The sequence below is a fragment of the Lactuca serriola genome, chromosome 8 (genome assembly GCF_051521515.1).
Source record: "Lactuca serriola cultivar US96UC23 chromosome 8, Lser_US96UC23_V15, whole genome shotgun sequence".
Classification (NCBI taxonomy): Eukaryota; Viridiplantae; Streptophyta; class Magnoliopsida; order Asterales; family Asteraceae; genus Lactuca; species Lactuca serriola.
The window spans coordinates 81,315,485-81,337,022 of record NC_136415.1 but is presented as its reverse complement, the minus strand read 5'-3'; the positions used below and the strand labels follow the sequence as shown (position 1 = coordinate 81,337,022).

General features: G+C 33.0%; 1 protein-coding gene and 1 long non-coding RNA gene across 6 annotated transcripts; one reads left to right on the top strand and one right to left on the bottom strand.

Annotated features, from left to right (window-relative positions):
• Nucleotides 1-13,628: 13,628 nt before the first annotated feature.
• On the bottom strand, nt 13,629-16,971 carry LOC145069560 (uncharacterized). The gene is made up of 4 exons (XR_013689554.1): nt 15,925-16,971; nt 14,754-14,884; nt 14,465-14,667; nt 13,629-14,391 (listed from the first exon to the last, which is right to left on the bottom strand). It is a non-coding gene; the product is annotated as an uncharacterized LOC145069560 (long non-coding RNA).
• Nucleotides 16,972-18,655: 1,684 nt separating this feature from the next.
• Nucleotides 18,656-21,263, top strand: LOC145066651 (heat stress transcription factor A-7a-like). Of its 5 annotated transcripts, none has more exons than XM_079013937.1 (5): nt 18,656-18,843; nt 18,989-19,367; nt 19,529-20,365; nt 20,459-20,636; nt 20,753-21,263. In XM_079013937.1, the coding sequence occupies exons 2-3, from the start codon at nt 19,080-19,082 to the stop codon at nt 20,162-20,164; spliced, it is 924 nt and encodes a 307-aa protein (XP_078870063.1). In that variant the 5' UTR covers nt 18,656-18,843; nt 18,989-19,079; the 3' UTR covers nt 20,165-20,365; nt 20,459-20,636; nt 20,753-21,263. The 5 variants fall into 5 exon arrangements, with proteins under 5 accessions (XP_078870063.1, XP_078870062.1, XP_078870065.1 ...); XM_079013936.1 differs by having other exon boundaries at nt 18,975-19,367; XM_079013939.1 differs by having other exon boundaries at nt 18,656-19,367; nt 19,529-20,361.
• Nucleotides 21,264-21,538: the final 275 nt, after the last annotated feature.

Genomic DNA, 21,538 nt, shown 5'->3' with positions numbered 1-21,538 from the left:
ATTTGTTGCCTCTGCTCCTCTCACACTGCTCTTAAAACCTAAAAAAGAAATACGACCTATTGCGGTAGGTACTATATAGAGATGTTTGGTTTCCAAGTTGGCTATGAAATGTGTTGGTATAGAAATGGGTCAGTATCTCAATGATTTTCTGTTCGGAGTCGGGGTATCGGGTGGCACTGAGGTCGTATTACATAGCGCAAATAGGTTGTTGAGTGAGCGCCACAATGACAGATCTCTCTCCATGCTTACCGTGGACTTCTCTAATGCCTTTAACCTTGTTGACAGATTCACATTACTTCATGAGTTCAGATTGAGGTGTCCCTATATATCCATGTGGTTAGAATTCCTATATGGTCAAGTAGCAAGGTTGTATTTAGGCAACACATGGTCCATTACTGGGGTTCAACAAGGAGACCCCTTGGGACCACTTCTCTTTGCCCTTGTGTTTACACCCGCTCTTGCATAATATTAGGGACAACTACAAGCTTCTTCTCCTTGCATGGTACCTTGATGATGGCACACTTATCGGAGATTCAAAGGAGGTGGCCAAAGCATTAGACATCATTAAGGTGATTGGCCCAAAATTAGGCCTTCAGCTGAATATCAAAAAAATCGAGCTCTTTTGGACCTCATGTGATGGTAGGAATTTACGTGAGGGGCTATTCTTGGCTGGCATTGGGAGTCCACTTTTGGGGGTGAAACTTCTTGGGGGAGCTGTTAGTAGAGATGCAAGTTTCATTCGCATTTTAGCCATAAACAGAGCCGAAAACGCTATGAATTTGATGCGCCTTCTTCCACAATTTTTCTGACCTCCAGAGTGAGCTCCTTCTGCTTCGGTCTTGTATGGGTATTTCTAAGCTTGTATTTGGGTTGAGGATGTGCCAACCCGTTCACATGGAGGAGGCAGTAATATTCTTTGACAATGGGTTGCGCGGGTCGATTGAGGACATTGTGGGTTGTGGGGGCCCTTTCATTGGCGACATATAGTGGTGAATTGCTTCCTTACCCATTAGGTTTGGAGGTTTGGGTTTATACTCAGCGGTAGAGGCTACCTCATATGCTTTTGTTACCTTAAGGGCCCAATCTTGGGTATTGCAAGACCACATATTACAATGTCACACCCCCAAACTAAATTGGCGGAAACATTTGGGGGCGGAGGACGTCATGTTCAGTATCATAACAATGCACAATAGTAAAACAAGCAACAACCTCATCCATTGCATTAATAATATAGTTAATACAAGTGTGTTCTGAATGTATTTATACAACGATTTCGTTGTTATTCACTAAAATTGTCATAAAAGTGTATTTTTTCTTAATTTACTTAAAAATGAATCATGGAGATGTTTTTTTGGGATTTTTTTCTTGTGAATTATCTTACTCTTGAATCATCTAATGATTCATTTTGTATGTTCGCTAAAAAAATATGTAGAAAAAAAACTTCTTACCTTCCTACCAAAATTTTCCTTCTTATTTAATCTTGACTCTCTCTCTCTCTCTCTCTCTCTCTCTCTATATATATATATATATATATATATATATATATATATATATATATATATATCAAAATAAAAGACGAGTCTTGAAAGTGCTCCGTCTTCTCAAAACCTTGCCATTTGTATCTGTCTGCTGGTGACCTAAGAATACAAGTTATTTTGAAATAGTAGATCAACATTTAAGCTGGTGAGTTCATTAGTATTTTAGTGTTAAATGTTTGCATAAGTTTGATGAAAATGTTTGTAAGTGTTTTGATGTAAATGTTTATAAGTGTTTTGATGTAAATGTTTGTAAGTGTTTAGATGTAAATGTTTGTAAGTATTTATATGTAAATGTTTGTATACTTCTTAGAAAGTCCTATATTTTCTACTAAAAATGGAAAGTAGTCTTCTACCAAGACCCAACTGTTTTGTATGTTTATTCTTCGGTAAAAATGAGTGCTTTCCCAAGTATATGACTATCATTACCAGAAAATAGTTTACATTACCTTTTATGTGAGAAGATCACTATATGAATGGAATGTGAAAATGGCAGTGTACAGTGATGTTGTAATAAGTAACTATTGAAGCACTAACTACCTTAAAACCAATTTGTTTAATTAATGTTAAAATGCGATGTGGTTATAACCATACTGATTGACGAGTGTTTAACACGACGACCTGCTGGCGTCGAAACTGATGTGACATTTGTCACCCCTTGGCTTGTCTACGGGACTGCAGCTAACAGTTGGGATGTGGGATTGTCAGTCCCATATAGATCTATACACACAATGCCCGCTCTCCCTCCAGGAGACTCTGGTTACAAAACGCGACATAACAAGTATTTTTCTATGTCGTGAAGTAGTGGTTTCACATTAATGTTATCTTTTTCTTTGTAAAAGGATGTATGTTCCTTTTTGTTCTTGTTATTATATGTTTCTTCCTATTCTAGTTATAATATGTTTGAACTGACTCATGTAAGAACTGACTCATGTAATAACTAGCTCATGTAAGTACTGATTCATGTAAGTTTCATTGTTCTAGAAATAGTAAGTAGTAATCCTCTAAATTATACCTATTATAGTTTACTAGTATGTTTGTTTTATAACTGACTTGTAGAAAAGACTGTGACATCCCCATTTTTCACGGCCAGAAAATACCGATTTTGTTTATGCTTTAAAAATCAGAGTACTTCTTTTCATAAACGGAACTTACATTTATTTACACTAGTGATCTACCTCTCTTTAATCTCTCAGTGTAATGTCACTTCATATCGACACCTGTGATATAAATAAACTGAGTGGGTCAGGTTGGGAAACCTGGTAAGTACATAGGGTTTTCAACCCACAGTAATATAATTATTATGTTTAATCATCAAACAGTTAACCCAATTACCCATCCCCATTATCTTCTTTATTCTTAAGGATCTACCCTAAGAATCAGCTATTTCTTGTTCATTCATTCTTAAGGAGTATCCTAAGGAATAGGTACAAATTCCATTGTTGTAAATGACACATCTGTCAAGCACAACTACTAGTTCTGTCACTTAGGCGCAACTGCCAAAATTGTGACATTCTCTATGGGGCGCATCTGCCGAAATAGTCCTTTAGGCGCATCTGCCGGGGTTATGAGGTTCTTTATTAGGCGCTTCTGCCGGTAGAGTCCTTTAGGCGCATCTGCCGGGTTTTATTGACAGTATCGTTTTTGAGAGTCCACTCGCAATACATATCAATGAGTTTTTAGAGTACACCGGTGAACACGTCGTTCACAACACCTACAGGTTGCGAGCCTGCTAGTGTTCCACTGGATTGTCTAGAATAGTCTGTGGTTGTCATCCATACTCTGCTGAATGACGGGGCCATCATTTGGGAAAAAGGCTTCTCACATCGTCCACCTCTCACCCTTACCTCACGGTCTATTTCACCACTCAACTTATCATCCAACTCATATTTCATCTATTACATCTACCCATGTCTTACCCTAACATTTTCGTAGATATAAAATACATATACAGTTTAAATCATTTAAAACGCGTATAAAATTGTCCACCCAACATAGATAGCAAGTATTCAGATAATATGCACACATAGCACATAATTTATATAAAATACTTCATATCTATGTGTAAGCTGAAAGGGACCATGCACTCACCTGAAAGGTGGTGACTCATCATTCGAACATCGCTTCGATACTCTCAAAACAATTTCCTTCGATAAAACCTAGCATCAATACCACTAGGGTATAGTTTAACGGTAACCGCGACAAATTAATAGTCTGACTATTATTATTATTGTTATATAAGCGTTAAGGACCTAATAACATTACTATAATTATTTGAAAGCTATATTAAAAGTTGCGTAAGCGTAGCTCACTTACAGCGGATTTTAAAGAAAACCGGGCTTTGCTCGAAGCAGCGTTTTGAAACCGAAAGACCCTTTTTTTCTCGGGACTCCGGGAGCCTCGGGGCTTTCTTTAGGTGCTAGGTATTTTTCCTAGGGCTTAGGGGTGGTTTGGGGAGCTAGAGAGAGAAAGAAATTAGAGAGAGAAGTGATTTTTGGTGTGAAAATGCGGGCAACCTTCGACCTCCTTTTATAGCTGCGAGGGCCTCGCTACGCTGGGCGTTCAGAAGCTCTACGCGAGGCGTAGCTTCAGATAAGACAGACAGATGGCAAGCTTCGGATGGGACTTCGTACGCGGGGCATAATGCGAGGGTGATGCGTCAAGATCCGAAGCGACTTCTGGAACCAACATCGGACGGCTGTGGCGCTGCCACGTCATAAATTTCGCACCAGACTTCGTAATTTCGACTTCAAACTTCAAAAATTCGTATCTTTCGCATACGAGCTCCGTTTTCGACATTCTTTATATCCATGCGAAGGTGGGAACGTACTCTACAACTTTCGTTTAGACTCCGTCGGCTAATTTTGACTTTATTTTAAAAGTTATATTATTAACAGGCCGAGACAGGATTGGTCCGTTAAATTCTCATAACTTCTTCAGCCGACATCCATTTTCGCCCATCTTTTTCTCGTTACGCTACTATTAACGAGATCTTCGATTCTCGTTTAGGTCCTATCGGCTAAAACCGCTCGGTATATTATTCGAATTTTGGGATGTACACTGTTAATCCGAAACTTCGAAAAATCATAACTTTCTCATACGAAGTCAGATTTGGGCGTTCTTTTTATCAACGCTCTTAGCTTAACATATTCTACGATTTTCGTTTAGATTTATAAGGCTAAATCTTGATCTATCGTAAATTCACTATTTAGGCTTCTCGGTGTCGTGCCGGTTCCGTCGCGAAACTTCGACGAGTCATAACTTCTTCGTTATAACTCGGATTTCAGCGTTCTTTATATGTACGGAAACCTTGTGACATATTCTACAACTTGGTTAAGATTATTTATTCTAAATAATATTTTGTCGAAAAGTTGTTTTTTTACCCCTATTGCCTCTAAATTAACTAGCCCGGATGTGCGGGCGTTACAAAAACTCAATTGCTCAGCGTGTATAATTGAGTTAAGTATAAATTTAAAGATAAGATTTAATATTCATATATGTATTTAACATGTATAATTATGAGTTAATCGACAGGCGGACAAGTGTATCCTACCTTAAGCTCACAACCAAACAACGAACAGGATTCAAGGTCATTAACATTAGTCCTAAGTCCATTAAAGCATACTTATACTTAATTATATAAAAGAATATGGTTTGAAATTTAAAAGAGTTTAAAAGCAGTTTGAAAGTAATTTTAGAAACAGCTTGAATAAGCTTTTGAAAATGATGATTAACAATATTTTGAAAACAATATGTTGAAAATGATGATTAACAATATTTTGAATAAACTTTAGTAACAGTATCTGTCTAATGTTTTGTAAGTTGTTCAAATGTATATGATAATAACACATAGTAAACGTTTTCAACTTGTATCCCCCCATAAAGTGCATTTAAAACAGTAAAAATGTTGATTGTAGGGGTATGAACTCATCTGTTAGTGAGTGATTGCAATGAGAGATAGATATAGGATGCTTGCGATCACAAATGAAGTCCTAAAGCACAGATGGATCCTATTAGGCATATAATCACATATATAGGCATACGATTAGTGTTTATAACAACTAACATGTAAGGGAAAAACCCTTAGGGACTAGGAAACACTCTCAATGGAGTGTTAGAATCACAAATGATTGATGGAAAGGAGTTCACGGCCACATAAAAAGTGTTCACGACCTTGGGAGGGTTCACAGTCATAGAACACATGATGTGTTCATGGCCCAAGAATGATCATATGAAGGGTTTACGACCAAGGAATGAGGGTTCACGGCCCAAGATCATATGAAGGGTTCACGGCCCTTATGAAGGTTTCACGGTCGTGAACCCTTGGAGATCATGAAGATGATGATGAAAGTGATGAATGAATGGTGTAATCAAAGGATTCAAGCATAAACAAGAATAAGGATAAGATGCTTACGTTTTGGAGTGAAAAGTGAGCCTTCACTTGATGATCCTTGAGAGAGAATGGGTAGTTCATGGCTGGAGCTTGGAGAAATGAATAAAAATTGAAGTAATATATATATATATATATATATATATATATATATATATATATATATATATGTGTGTGTGTGTGTGTGTGTGTGTGTGTGGGAAAGATCACGGCCATAAGAGTGTTCACGGCCGTGAACAGGGTTTACGTCCCTAAAACAACAACTATCACAAGCGACCCAGTCTAATAATTTTCATCGGGATGGACATTACTTCAAAGGGGTTTCCTCAACAATAGATGTCCTAAAGGTAACCATGAGGGGGATAGAGTACACCGGTGAACACATCGTTTACAACACCTACAGGTTATGAACCTGCCAGCGTTCCACTGGACTGTCTAGAAAGAGTCTGTGATCGTCATCCATACTCCGCTAGATAACTTGATCAACAACAGCATCGAGGCCTCTCATCATTTTATTTCATCACACATCAACTATCTACCCATGTTCTACCCAACATATTTGTAGATAAAAGTGTATATATATATATATATATATATATATATATATATATATAGATATAGATTTTAAAACATGTATACAACATTTAATCAATACTCATTTCACTAACAAATAATACATAAACACATAGCACATATTTTATGGAAAATACTTCGTATTTATTTGTTAGAAGAAAGCAACTACACACTTACTCAAAACGTATACCTAATACATTCAACAATATTTGTATTAAATCGTGTTTATGAAAGAGACTATGCACTTACATTATAAGACAATGCTCGGACAACACTAGGCTCTTAAAGTAGTAATCTTCGATGAAACCGGGATATCTTCCAAAAATCCGGCTTCTCGCGGGCAGAGTTTCGGCTCGACAACTCTATTTCACGGTATATTTGGGGCCTCGGGACTTGCATTGGGTGTCGGGATGATACCAGGGCTTCGGGGGTACTTCAAGACAGCTAGAGAGGGTATCGGGAGTGAGAGAGGGGGGAATTAGCAACCATGGCCGGCTGCCCTTCGATTTCTATTTATAGGGCTGAAATCTTGAATTCACGTCGTGAATCTCAAATATTCACGTCGTGAGTTCAGTCATCATCAGGTGCGTCATCACAACTTGGGTCTGATAGGCTTCAGGAGACGTCAATATTGAGTTTACGTCGTGAACCCAGTGTTCACGTCGTGAACTCTGACACAATGTCGCGGTTCGTGCCCCGAACTTTAGAAATTCACATCTTTCGCATACTAGCTCCGTTTTCGACGTTCTTTATATCCATGCGTAGGTGAGATTATGCTCTACAACTCTCGTTTAGACTCCGTCGGCTAATTTTGACTTTATTTTTATTTTTAGTAGGCCGGGATAGAAAAACTCCGTTAGAAATTTATAACTTCTTCATCTGATGTCCGTTTTCGGCTGTCTTTTTACCGTTGCATTACTATCGACGAGATCTTCGATTCTCGTTTAGATTATCTCGGCTAGAAATCACTCAATCTCATATTCGAACTTTGGGTTGCATACTGCTAAGTCGAAACTTCGAAAAATCATAACTTCCTCATACGAAGTCAGATTTAGACGTTCTTTTTATGCATGCTCTCGGTTTAACGTATTATACGACTTTTGTTTAGATCACTAAGGCTAAATATTGCTCTATCGTAAATTCAGTATTTACATCATGCAATGTCGTACCGGTTCATTTGCAAAACTTCGACATGTCATAACTCATTATTTATAACTCGGATTTCGGCATTTTATATATATCCGGAATCCTCGTCACAACCACTACAACTTCCTTCATAAATATCGGGCTTATCTAATATTTTATTATTACACTTATTTTTTTTCTTAATTCATTTAAGTCACACAATTAAGCATAAAACAGATAACACTCAAAATAATACATTTTTATTATTTCACAACGGTTTACAAAGGTTAACCTAGACTATTACATCATCATTAATGCCTAGCCTAGAAACACGGGCGTTACACTTGGAATCTCTTCGTAACAACCTTCCAGATTTTGATCTTAACAGTTTTACTACTAAAGACACTGCCCCCTTAAATCCCAGAATACGATGGCGAGTGCTCTTTTTCGTAAAATTGTCCAAGATATGGAAGTCCATCTCGACATGATGGCTCAACAGGAAGCAATTTTCCAGTGCTTACGTGTAGCACATGCTCAAGATTTTCTTCTAGTTATCCCTATAGATGGGCTTGGCCAACATATGTCTCTGGTGAAGTATCATACTATCCTCAAATATCGACTCATGATTCCCATATTCCCAGCTGACGAGATATGTCCGGTGTGTCGCAAGGCATTTTTGGACTCTTTTGGAAAGCATGCAGTTCACTGTAATGAACTCCTGGGGTTCAAATACATGCACGATATAGTTATGGATGTTTTGTTTGACATATTTAAGCATGTCGGGGTTTCCGCTAAGAAAGAAGCACCTATTAATTTCTTGACTGACCCGACATAAGGCAGGTTAACCCTCAGACCGTCTAATTAACATTTTCATTTTTGGATGGGCCGGAGGGAAACACGCATGTGTGGACCTTATAGGGGTATCCCCTCTCGTGGGCTTGAGGGCTGGGGGTTCACGGCGGGACAGGCTACTTTAAAAGTAGCTACATGCAAAGTCACCAAACATGAGAAATCGTGCATGGAAAATCAACACGTGTTCATATCATTTTCATTTGATACGTTTGGTTTCCTCGCGTCGGATGCGGTAGAACTTCTTAATAGAGTACAATAAATCATGCATACTAATGTTATATCCCCTAGATCTTTGGATGTAGTCTTTAAAAGAATTAGTTTTACCATACAAAAAGGCTTAGCGACGCAACTTGTTACCCATTTGTCATCTCATCGTTATACGATGATAATTAAATGAGCAATGAATATTATTTTTATAAAAAAAAAACAAGCTTCAAAACTAGCTAAATGTAGCAAACAAAAACTTTCATCAATTAAAACCATATAAGTTTAAACTTGAGATTTTATGAACTTATCAAACTCCAACTTTATTTTATAAAATAAATTTTAATTTAAAGGTTTAGAAATGCTCTAAAATGCTCAAACGGTAAAACTTAATACTAGCTATTAATTTTAAAAATTGACCGCGTTAATTATGTAAAACCAAGTTTTATAAAAGAACATTGTTAAAGTGTGATTTTACATAAAATAAGATTTTTAAAAGTATACCATGACTTAGTGGATGCATGCAATAATCATGATATTATGTTTTTTTTAAACTAGAATTATAAAAATATCAAAGACCCCTTTAAAATATCAACTTTATGTAATCCGTTTTGAAAGACACTAGCACATCTCTTGATACACTAGTGGGATAAACGTCACCTAACCACTTAGTGTTATCTTTTGATTGTCAGGGTGTATTCGCAATTTCTATAACCAAGTTATAGTTCGATTACACAAGTTTTTCGAATTGAATGATTTGATCATAAATTTTTTGTGATAAAGGTCACCTAAGCAAGAGAGATCTGATGCATAAATAAGATCAAAAATGTCTATTAAACTATGTTATTGGTGATCCCATAAACCTAGAAATTATATAGTAGAATATAATTGATATCGAATATCCACCTAGTTGGATTCAAATGAATGAGATAAAGGTCACCTAACCTTTTTTTGTAACTTAGATCTTAGACTTAGATAATTAATGTTTTTAGAAACTAAAAGGATATTAATTAATAAAGATTTAATATCAAAAATACTAAATGAATTTTGTTAAAATTTTGTAGATATATATAATTCAATCTCATTACCATGAATCATCATTTACTTAATGATCTAAAAAACAATAACATTCAACATATATAATTTCAATAAATAGGTTCATGTCTTGAGATACCAAAAATTGTACACTCTTAAAGGATCTATTCCTAAACAACATGCTTTGAGCAATAAACCTAAACATGATATCTAGTAAATGAAGATACTTCTAACATCATACTAGGAAAAGTTATTCCTAAATTTTAGGAAGTCTTGGATAATTTAGATGTGTGTATGCATATATATATATATATATATATATATATATATATATATATATATATATATATATATATATATATATATGATATAACAGGTTATGCAAATATTCAAACAATACAATGATATTTTGTTTTTAAGCTAGTTCAAACAATGGAATAATGGTAGGATGAAAAAAGTCACCATGTGTGATCTAAGAGACCTATAGTTTACGAAATGAATATCTTTAGGCCTAAGAAATCCAATAAGGCCCACAAAGATGGATCTTATTACTTTTGTTAAGAAACAAGATACTGGAAGAGGAACTGCTCCTTTGTCAAAAATGAAAGTTTGGAGAAACTAGTACTTTTGGTATCTATTAGATAGAACTTACACTTTTCATATAACACTAAAGTAATAGGTACTTAAATTTTTAACATAATATTTTTACATTGCTTGTAGATATTCATGAAGAGTAACCAGCTTAGCACATGGCAATTGAAACTTCACTCCCAGATTTTAGTTTATAGTTTATGCTTAGAACATAATGTACTTGTATTATAAAACTTTTTTGTTTTGGAACAATGTATGTTTTAATTTAGTATGTATAAATATACTAGGCGAATGCCCGCGCGTTGCGCAGTGGGATAATTATGTAGTTTAATATGGTTATATATGGTTTAATGTATTGTGAATAAACCATACATAAAACTTGTATGCGATTAAATAGCATGTATATTTTTTGATTTACAAATTTTTTATCATAATAAATAATGAAATTTTTTTACTATTAGTTTAAAATTTTAAATGTAATTTTTATGTAAACATTAGTATCTAATTTAATTAGTTGATGATTGATTAGATATGGATTCTCATTTGTGGTCGTCTATTTATGTTGAACCTCATAAAAGTATATATTTAACGACTTTTGTTAGTTTTACTATTGGATAGAAAATGGTGCCGTATTTTAAGTAAATATAAAAAAATCTCATTCTCAATCTATTTTAAGATAGTGACATATTTTAAGTTAATATAAAAAATCATATTCTAGAACTAATGAAAAGAAAAAACGGAGCCAAAATTTTGAACTATAATAAAGTTGATTTCAATTAAAAAGTGCTCAATCGAAGATAATATCATTCAATAAACATCATAAGATATTACGTTATATTCAAATTACAGACATCATTTTTGTAAGAGTCATTCAAAATATATGAGACTATAGTGCCTAATACAACAATGTAATAACCAAATGACCCTAACATATGTTAAATGAAATATAATTATAATATATTATCTATGCAAGTAAATTTCTGCACAACATGTGAGATTCGTCTACTATATGGTATTATTCTAATATATTATATTATAGTATAAGCATTATATTTGGAAAACCACTTCGAGTTTTATTGTAGTTTATAACATTAAATTTGTGATGGGCTGTATTTGACACAAATTTGTGTATTTATATCTATAATATATATTTAAAACAAATCTTATATAAACATCCAACCTAAATATTCATCTTCAAGTTTTCTTTCTTCGCCACGTAAACAAACTTTTGTTATAAAACCAAAAATGGAATAAAAGATACTTAATTATATGATCATGATATATTGTATTTTGATTGGGGCTTGTACAAAACATGCATGAGCATATACTGTTAATTTATCTCTTGTTTTGGGTAATTCGAATAAGATAGCTTCAAATCCAACGTATCAAACGGATTACCCATTTACTAAAGTCTAAAACCCAAAAACTCAAACATGTTCTAATACCATACAAATGCATGAGGTTTTAGCAAATTATTATCTCATATGAATTACCATTGATTATGTGTGATTAATTATTAAGAAGGTGAAAAGGTTTGGGGGTTTCAAATGCATGAGGTTTTAGCAAATTATTATGGGAGGTTTCAAATGCATGACAATCAAGGGAAAATGCATGCTTTATAAGTATGTAAGATTTCTCATTGATTTCACTTAAATGTTTGATTATTTATTTAAATCGTTTTTCATAATGATCATATTCATATTCTGAAATGATTAACTTTTATTTATGAGAATAGATCTCTTAATATAATTATAAATTAAATATCAAAACATTATAAATAAATAAATTATATATGTAATCGCTTTTGATTCAAACTTGTTTTGAATCAAACTTATCTACGACATTGTTATCTTTATTATATAAATGAAATACATATATTCCAACTTCAAGAAATAGATATTTGAAGGAAAATAATGTAGTTTATTTGACATATGTGGATCTTAATTATATATAAAAGATTCCTAATGACTTTTTCACTAAACTATAGAGAAGATAATTATTAAGGAACTATATATTGTGATGTATGACTTCTTTTCTAATGAATGTCTAAGATTTAACACCAAATATCAAATCAACTTTATTAACAACTATAGTTGTTGTAATTGTATTTTACATGTTATAATATAATTGTGAAACCTTTGTTGAAGTTCTCAAATATAAATTTGAGATATAATCCAATAACACCATCTAAAGCCTTACCGATTATAAAGGATGGATTATACTTTAATTGATATGGTTTACTTTCTAGTCAGTAGAAATATCCTTCTATATTCTCTTAGGATCATACTTCAATCACCATTTATATCTTGAATACAAACACTAATTAATAAGCAGATAAACCACTTTATATGATTTTGTATGGAAATGCTCCATCCTTATCTCACTGAATGTTTTATGGATTTAAGCCTATGTTAGACTAAAGATTATGACTCTAAAATATACTAAATACATATTTGTAGAATAATCTAAAAGGTTGTTTAGATACCAACAATAATAAGTTATCTTATTCCTTTGAATGCTAAGTTATCAGAAAGAAAGCTTCTGATGAAAAATCAAGTGGGAGGCATATGGAACTTGAAGTAGCTCAAGAACCATAGTCTGATGTAGCACAAGTTCGCACTAGTTTTAACAAGAAATTGTTAAACATGAATAATAGCTATTCATAAACACAAACTATTCACATTATTGGTAGAAATCATCTATGATTCAATAAATGTGGAATCTCTCATTGATGAGTTTACTTAATGGTTTATGACAAATCCATTCAACTACCAAAATGATATATCAGATCTCGAATCTGATTAATGACTAAGAGTCATGAACATTGATATGTAATCCATGTCTAATAATCAAGTATATGCTTGTTTAATCTTCCTTTCTATAGTAAGGATAAAATGAGTAAGAGATTGTTTTAAATATAATACATACATGGATATCTATACACATTTAGCAAGGCTTGTCATTAAGTCATTATTCGTCAAATCCAAGCCCCATATTCCAGATCTAGGCCGAAAATACATCTATGAGGGTAAAGTTTCCAACTTTACCCATTAAAAGAAATAAGCTCTAACCCTAACCCAAAAAGGCCAAGGTCTTGATCCAAAAACAACCAAAACTACAAGATAGACCATGAGGTCATAGATCTAGAATCTAAGGGCTAAATGATCACGTAAAGTCTTAAACTTCATCCACATACATAGCCATTAGAAGCTTCAAAAGACCAAAACGATGGTCTAAAGGTTGCATGGGACTTCCATGGCCATAAAGTTGGCACCTTTATGCCATGAAAATTCCTCAAGACCCTATATCTAAAGTGTTCTCCACTTAGGACGTCCAAATCCTAAGAATCATATCATTTGGACCAAAAGGAAGCAAGGAAATTCAAAATGGAGATATAAATGACCACAAGGCAAGGTTTAAGCTTTATACCAGTAAAATGTCGTGGATGAGGCAAGGATTTTGGATCTATAAGCTCCTTTTTATGCCCTCAAGCTTTTCCTTCTTCCAATGGCTCCAAGCACACACTAAAAACACTTAAATGGCTCACGTTAGCTTTAGGGTTTCGAGATTTAGGGTTAGGGACTTGGAAGCTGGAAATGAGCCCAACACATTGGGGTTAAGGTGTTTAAATAAGGTGTAAACCCCAGAAATTAAGGTTTCATATATGCCAGCCTACTCATCGAGTTGAGCCCTCCCAACTCGTCGAGTAGGTCGCTTAAAATACGTGGAGCTTATAATCTCTAATCGACAAGTTGCTTCTAAATCGTCGAGTTGCTCTATAAAATTGAATAATTTATAAGTTAAACACATACCAGGAACCGGACGTTACATTTTTGTTTCTTTCCGAAGCAGCTAGGTGTTCATCCGTTTGGAAATACTCAATTTATTTCCTCCAATTATCAACCTACATATCATGTGGGGGGTGGCTAATGCTTTCGGGATATCCTTATACCCTCCGAATTTCAAAAAATATTATTTTGCATTAGTTTTACGCTCTTGATAACCTCTTAACAAAGCCGCTTCAAAACTCTCTAACAACATAGTAGCGTCTAGATCCCGGGACATTCGATCCACATCAAACTTTGTCTACAAAAAAAGTTAGCCAAGTAAAAACTAGTTATAATTAACCATATAAAATATTTTTATATAAATAATTTACCCCTAAATGTTCTTTTATCGAAAGGGACCATCCGCCACATTATTTTCCCAATTTTGCGTGCAAACATGTCCTTCGCCTCTCGTACGAGATCATATGTGATATCCCCATCATAGTTCATGTCAATCGTTCACCCTTATTGTTTAAGATCGCTCTTTCGAGCTTAATGTTTTTCGCTTTTCCTCTGATACTCGTGTGTGACACAACTACAAATATAATTATAAGTTATTAGAAATGGTATTTTATAATAACTAAATAAAAATAGTAAACAAAATTTCATAATAAGACTTACCATCATACTCATGCTGACCAGCACCTCTACCGCTTGGAAGAGGTAGGTCATCGGCTCGATCGCCCTTATGTCCACGACCCATAACAACAACCATGGTGTACAAAACACATGAGTCATATTGACAACATTGTCTGAAAAATTATAAAATGTATAAATACAACTTTTATTACAAATACACATTACATAGGAATAAACATTTCTAGTTAAACTAGGAATCCAAATAAAGTTTCTATTACAAAAAGACACATAAACGAATAGAATTTAAAAGTTTTTTTTTTATGTTATTTATATGATCTTACTTTTGTATATTTTTGTTACTTATGGTATTTGAAGTCGTTAGTTGTGGATCGAGGAAACACGCCAATTTTTATTTTAAATAATATATATATATATATATATATATATATATATATATATATATATATATATATATATATATATTTCAAATTTAGATCAAAGATAAATGATATAATTTTTCTATATTGGGCTCAATTTATTTATAATAAATAGTTATGTTAATTTTTGACTTATTTAAATAGAAAACAAGTCGATGCATATTTTATTTATTAAAAATTAGATGAAAAGGAAAAAAATAAGCATAATAAAATAATTAATTTAATTATGTAATTTTACATTACATTCAAAAGATATTAATTACTTATGGAGTAACAAATAATATTGATGATTTATCATAACTTTGTAAATTAAAATTTCTTAATACTTTTTTTGTAATGTTTTGGACCACGAGATCATAGAGACATTTATACATACATTCACATACATATACAAAATACACATAGATATTATACCAAATATACACAAATATGTCAAATTGCACATAATAGAGACAACTATACATTTTCATATATATATATATATATATATATATATATATATATATATATATATATATATATATATATATATATATATATATATAAAATACACAATTGCATCATACTTATATCTAATATACATACATACATACATAATAGTATCTTACTTACACAAAATACACATGCTTTCACATATATATAATATACACATAGATACACCAAATACACATGCTTTCACATACATAAACCATTTATACACACATGCCAAATTCCACATAATATATACGAACACACATATTTTGCAATAAAATCTCGAAATTCATAGTAAATAGAACCTCTGGTGGCTGGAATTTAAGAGATGATATAGTGGTGGTGGTGGTCCTCGGTGGTGACAGTACCCGGCGGTAACCAAGACAAAGAGACACAAAAAAATAGTGAGCAAGACAAAAGGACACAAAAAAACTGAAATCGACAATTATTTTTCAATTAATCACAATATGGAGCCGGAAATTGATGTTAGAAGAGAAAGAGAGAGAAATTAGAAGTTGAAGCCTTACCGGCGCCGAAGATGCATAGGTGTCGCTGGAAATTGTTGTCCCCTTCGTCAGTAATCTCACAATGGGGAGTTCCTCTTCTTCGGAATCTCCTTGTTGGTTGAATCGGTCATCGATGGATAGAAACGGGGAAGAAAAAAAACGAGGGCAGATAGAAGCGAAAGAAGCAGAAAGTGAAAGAGCAAGTGTCATTTTTTTGTTAGATGCGATACATTTACCGGCGACATTTAACCCTTTAGCGGCAACAAACATTAGCAGCGGCAAACATTGTGGATGGAAGATTACCATGTCTTTTTTTTTTCACCTTTAGTGGCGACAATTTTGACCTTTAGCGGTGACGATTTATCGTCGATATTGAGTTTGTGCGAAAATGAACCATCGTCGTTGGATTAGATTGTCAATCGAACGTGTGGATTCGGTCCCCAAAACATTACCGACGATGTTATTAGCAGCGACAATGACTTTTAATGACGACTCAAGCTTGAGTCGCCGCTAACATTCGTTGTGGATGCTAATAGCATTACCGATAATGGACTTATTTATTTTAGTGTAAGATAAAGGGATATTATCATTTCTCATTAAGAATTTAAAAGAGCATCAACAAAAGAAACTACAATAACCACAAAGAATTTACTATGGGTAAGAGAAACTAATTGTTGAAAAACATTAGAAAACTATTGAAATTTGTTTACCTTCTGTACCATTGCTTTCTATCAAAGGACACAGTGCATATATCGAATGTTCTTGGATTTGGGACAAAATTGGATGTGACTAACTTTATCCTTCATCTGCGAGGGAACGTATTGTTTCAAGTATAGAAGATTTGCCAGTGGGGAGCAAATCGATAAATCTTTCAAAAGATAGGGCTCCCGGAGATGCTTGAATCGGTGAAGTATTTGGCTACTTAGGTTAGTATATCGACCTCATAAGTAGGTGACTATTATCAATCTGTTTTGTTAATTTTAGCATATGATGGTAGTAATCAACTTGATTTCATGGACCTATGGACACACTTTCGCAAAGAAATAAATATTTTCCTATGTAATATTTTAAATGAATACATGACCATTTTATCCTTGCTTCCTATTTCTAGGTATTTAACAAAATATGAATGTCATGTACAATCTAGGGTATTTAACAATAAGTGTACATGCTCAAACTATAAATATATGCTTTAAAAATTATAATTACTTACTACATAATTAATATGAAATATTCCATTCATCAAATAGTTATATTCCTTCTATTATTATGAGCAACAAAAGAAATTGAACTAAAAACTTAAAATATCATTAAAATCGTATTTTGCCTAAAATCATATAAAAATAGTTTACCGATTAATTCATTAAAAACGTGATTAATAAGTTTCCTAGTATATAATCATAATCATGCCTTTAAGAACCATGTCACTGGCCATATTCATGGTAGTTCGTACGTCTACCTCTCGGAAAAAGAAAATGTGTACACCTTATATATATAAAGTTCGTCTTGGACATATCATATGATTGGAAGAAACAAAGATGTCAAGATTTTATGAAGAAAATTAAGTTTTCAAATAATTGCATTTTGTGACTAGGATTTAGTCCCAAAATGATAAGTGGGGCAGTGGGCTCTATGTGCTAACCAATCAGATTTTCAGTGGACGCAAGATCCAAAAAATGATATTCCTAATCCTACCACATATATTTATGGGAACGTCAAACACCTTGGGAATATAATAAAAAAACTGAAACCTTTTCTAAAACTTGATATCGTAAAAAAAAAATCAGTTGATAACAAAACACTTTATATATAAATGATTGTATGAAACTCCAAGCAATAGATTTATTTTTGGGTTGAATTCGTAATATTAGGTTGATCATATTTGCATTTATCTTAAAGATATCATAGATATATTCATAAATTATCTCTATTTTTTTAATACATATAAATTTACAAAATACGAGTAAAAGTATGCCTACATGTACCTCGTGAGTCGTGAATGTATAGGCAATACCATAGAATTTAACATTTTTATTTAGCATGAATATTACAATAACATAAAGGGGTTGGCTAACATAAAATTTAACAATGTTCTATTTATTACATCAAACTATTATTTAAGTAGAAAGATATTTAAATTGATATAACTTAAAAGTAAATATTAATTTAACCATCATGGGTCGTAATTATATTATTTGAAGAGAAGTTTCTGAATGTGTTTTATGTAATTAATTTGAGAGATTTTTTTCTCCGGTTCCATAAGATGGCTGTCATTTATTTAAAAAAAAAAAGTTTTATTTATCTATTAATTTTTTAAACAGTTTTTCTAAACGCTAAAAAAACCAATTGATTAATAATCAATTTCAACCACTAATAGAAGAATAAAACAACCATCCGATTTTTTCCTGAATGTTTTATTTAAAATTATATTTGGACCATAATAAAAGTATATAAAACCCCACAAATTCTTTTTTAAAAAAAATGAAAAAGAGAAAGTGGTTCATATATGCAAGTTGAAAAGTCTCCAGAACCTTCTTTAAGTTCATGCGGCTGAAACCATGGGCGTATGTATTTACCATTTTAAAAAGGAACTTTCCGAAAGGAGAAAGCCCAACACTCATCTGAAGAATTTGTTTTCTGTGCAACTGTCTCTCATCAATCTCCTTTCATGTCATCTGCTTCTACCTGAACGATCCTTAAAAACCAAAATCTATAAAAGTTAGATTTTCTCTCTCTTTTATCATGCAGTTTATGTGTTTGACCTTTTGTCTCAACCAATTTTCTTGATTTATTTCACTTTGTTCTTTGTTAAAAGTATTATCTCGAGTTGCGTTCGTTTTAATTTTCAGGTTTTGGGTTTTAGGGTTACTGCGACATTTGATGATTCCATTTAAGATTTGATTGAAAAGACTCTGACCCATAAAAAAAAGTCGTATAATTTAGTGGATTTCACCATGGAACCTTTCTACCCAGTTGTTAAGGAAGAATACCCTTCTAATAAGCAATCTGCGATTATAAATATGCCGCAACCAATGGAGGGTCTACACGATGTCGGACCTCCACCTTTCTTGACAAAAATATACGACATGGTGGATGATCAAAGTATTGATCACATTGTTTCTTGGAGTAGAGGAGGTCAAAGTTTTGTTGTATGGGATCCACATGCTTTCTCTGTTAATCTCCTTCCAAGATACTTCAAGCACAACAATTTCTCCAGTTTTGTTAGACAGCTCAATACTTATGTAAGTTTCATCTTTCTTTCTTTCTTTATTATACGATAGATATGTATCTTTAATCATGTGTTTGATACATATATATGTCATATGCTTTACTTTAGAGAAGTTTATGATCCCTAATGTGGTTGAAGCTTGTTAGTTTCGGAAATTTTGGTTTTTTAATGCAGGGTTTTAGAAAGATAGATCCTGATATATGGGAGTTTGCGAATGAAGGATTTTTGAGGGGGCATAGGGACAATTTGAAGAACATTAAAAGAAGAAAGACGCATTCACAACAAGCTACAAATCAACCTTGTGTGGAAGTTGGAAAATTTGGAATAGATGGTGAAGTCAAACATTTGAGACGTGACAAACAGATTTTAATGATGGAATTAGTGAGGCTGAAACAACAACAGCAAAATACTAGGGCCCACCTTCAAGCCATGGAAATGAGATTACAAGGAACTGAAAAGAAGCAGCAAAAGATGATGAGTTTTTTAGCAAAAGCAATGCAAAATCCTGATTTTGTCCAGAAGTTAGTGCACCATGGGAAAAGGAAAGATCTTGAAGAATGTAGTATTATGAACAAAAAGAGACGAATGATTGACCATGGTGAAGGGTCAAAGGTAATTAAAGATGAACCAGAAGAGTGGGAAATGTCTGAGTTAGATGCACTTGCTTTAGAAATGCAGGGAATTGGTAGATCCAAAAGTAATCAAGAGGAAGTAGCTAATTTTGATCTTGATGATAAAGAACTTGATGAAGAATTCTGGGAAGAATTGTTTACTGAACAATTTGGTATGATCGAAAATGAAGGTTTATAAAGTTGAAGGCCACAAAGTAGAGAGCTGTTTCTACATTGCTATTGGTTCATAATCCATGAATAATCACCTTCTTGATCTTCCATTGTTCTTAAAAACACGTTTATTCTTGATCTTTGTAGCTAGGTACAGATGATGATGATGATGATGATGATGATGATGATGAAGATTTTGGACAAATTTCATGCTGATTACTAGAAGTTGGTTGGTTGACTTCTATCTGATTTTGTATAAAAGAGTGTATCTAATAGACTGTTTTATATATCATCTTAATTCAAGTTTTCTTTCCCTTTACAGGATACAGAATATGAAAAGCACTAGCCCTTCACCAAAATTTTAACTTTCTCATCTCCTAAATTCATATGTTTTTTTGGGTTAATCTCAGTTTTTTTTAGATCTGATCCTCTCATGTGAATCTTATCTTAATTATCAGAGTGGAAGCATTTTCTTGGACAGATTCAAGTGCTTGTTAAAGGTTATCATTTGGTCTTTCTTGAACTCCAAATATTAATTACTAGAAATGAGATTTAATTGATTTAATATCTGGAAATTATATATATGTTGCCCTTAATGAAATTCGTTCTTTGGTAGATTGCCATGAAGAAAGATAACACATCAGAAGATTCTTTGGCTGCTATTTGGAAGTCGGCTAAAATATACATAGTTAGGTGACTCATGATGCCTACTAATTAATGGTACACCTGGTATTAAATATTATTTGGTATTTTTAAATAAAAATGATAATGATTGTGGGACCCGTATGCGTATTCATTATTGTGCAAGATATTTTCAATTTGAAACAGGAATTAGGTAAAATAATTGACACAAGAAAGAATCAAAGAGCCATACACTCTTTAATATGAGCCTATGAGGTATAATTAAGTTGTTGTACAATATTGTTTCGTATTTGAGAAATGTTTTTAATTGTTAGCTATTATAGAAATGTGAAAAAATAAAATAAACAGATGGTTGGGATATGATTGGATGTATGGATAGGAAGCAAGTTGGTTCTTTTAATGAGTCACTTTCATTAGGTGATGCTTGTGAATATGTCAAGTTGATGTAGTTAAATGCCTTGGAAAATTGACTTTTATGCAATTAATGTAAGGGTCCTTTACATATGTTAAAGTTGTACTTTAATAAGTCTCATGGTGTGTGACTTTGTGATTTGACTACAACTCTTTGTACTTGAAAATATTAGGAACTATACTATAATAAGATAAATTGCTTGAGTTTTATAGGTTCTTTTGGTAATTATGAGATCAAAGTCATGTGTAAATACAGATTTAAACTAGATTTGACCTAATGAGTAAAGAACAAATTAAGTCAGATAGCAACCAAATTTGTCATTTTTATCAAATAGGAGACATACTTTAT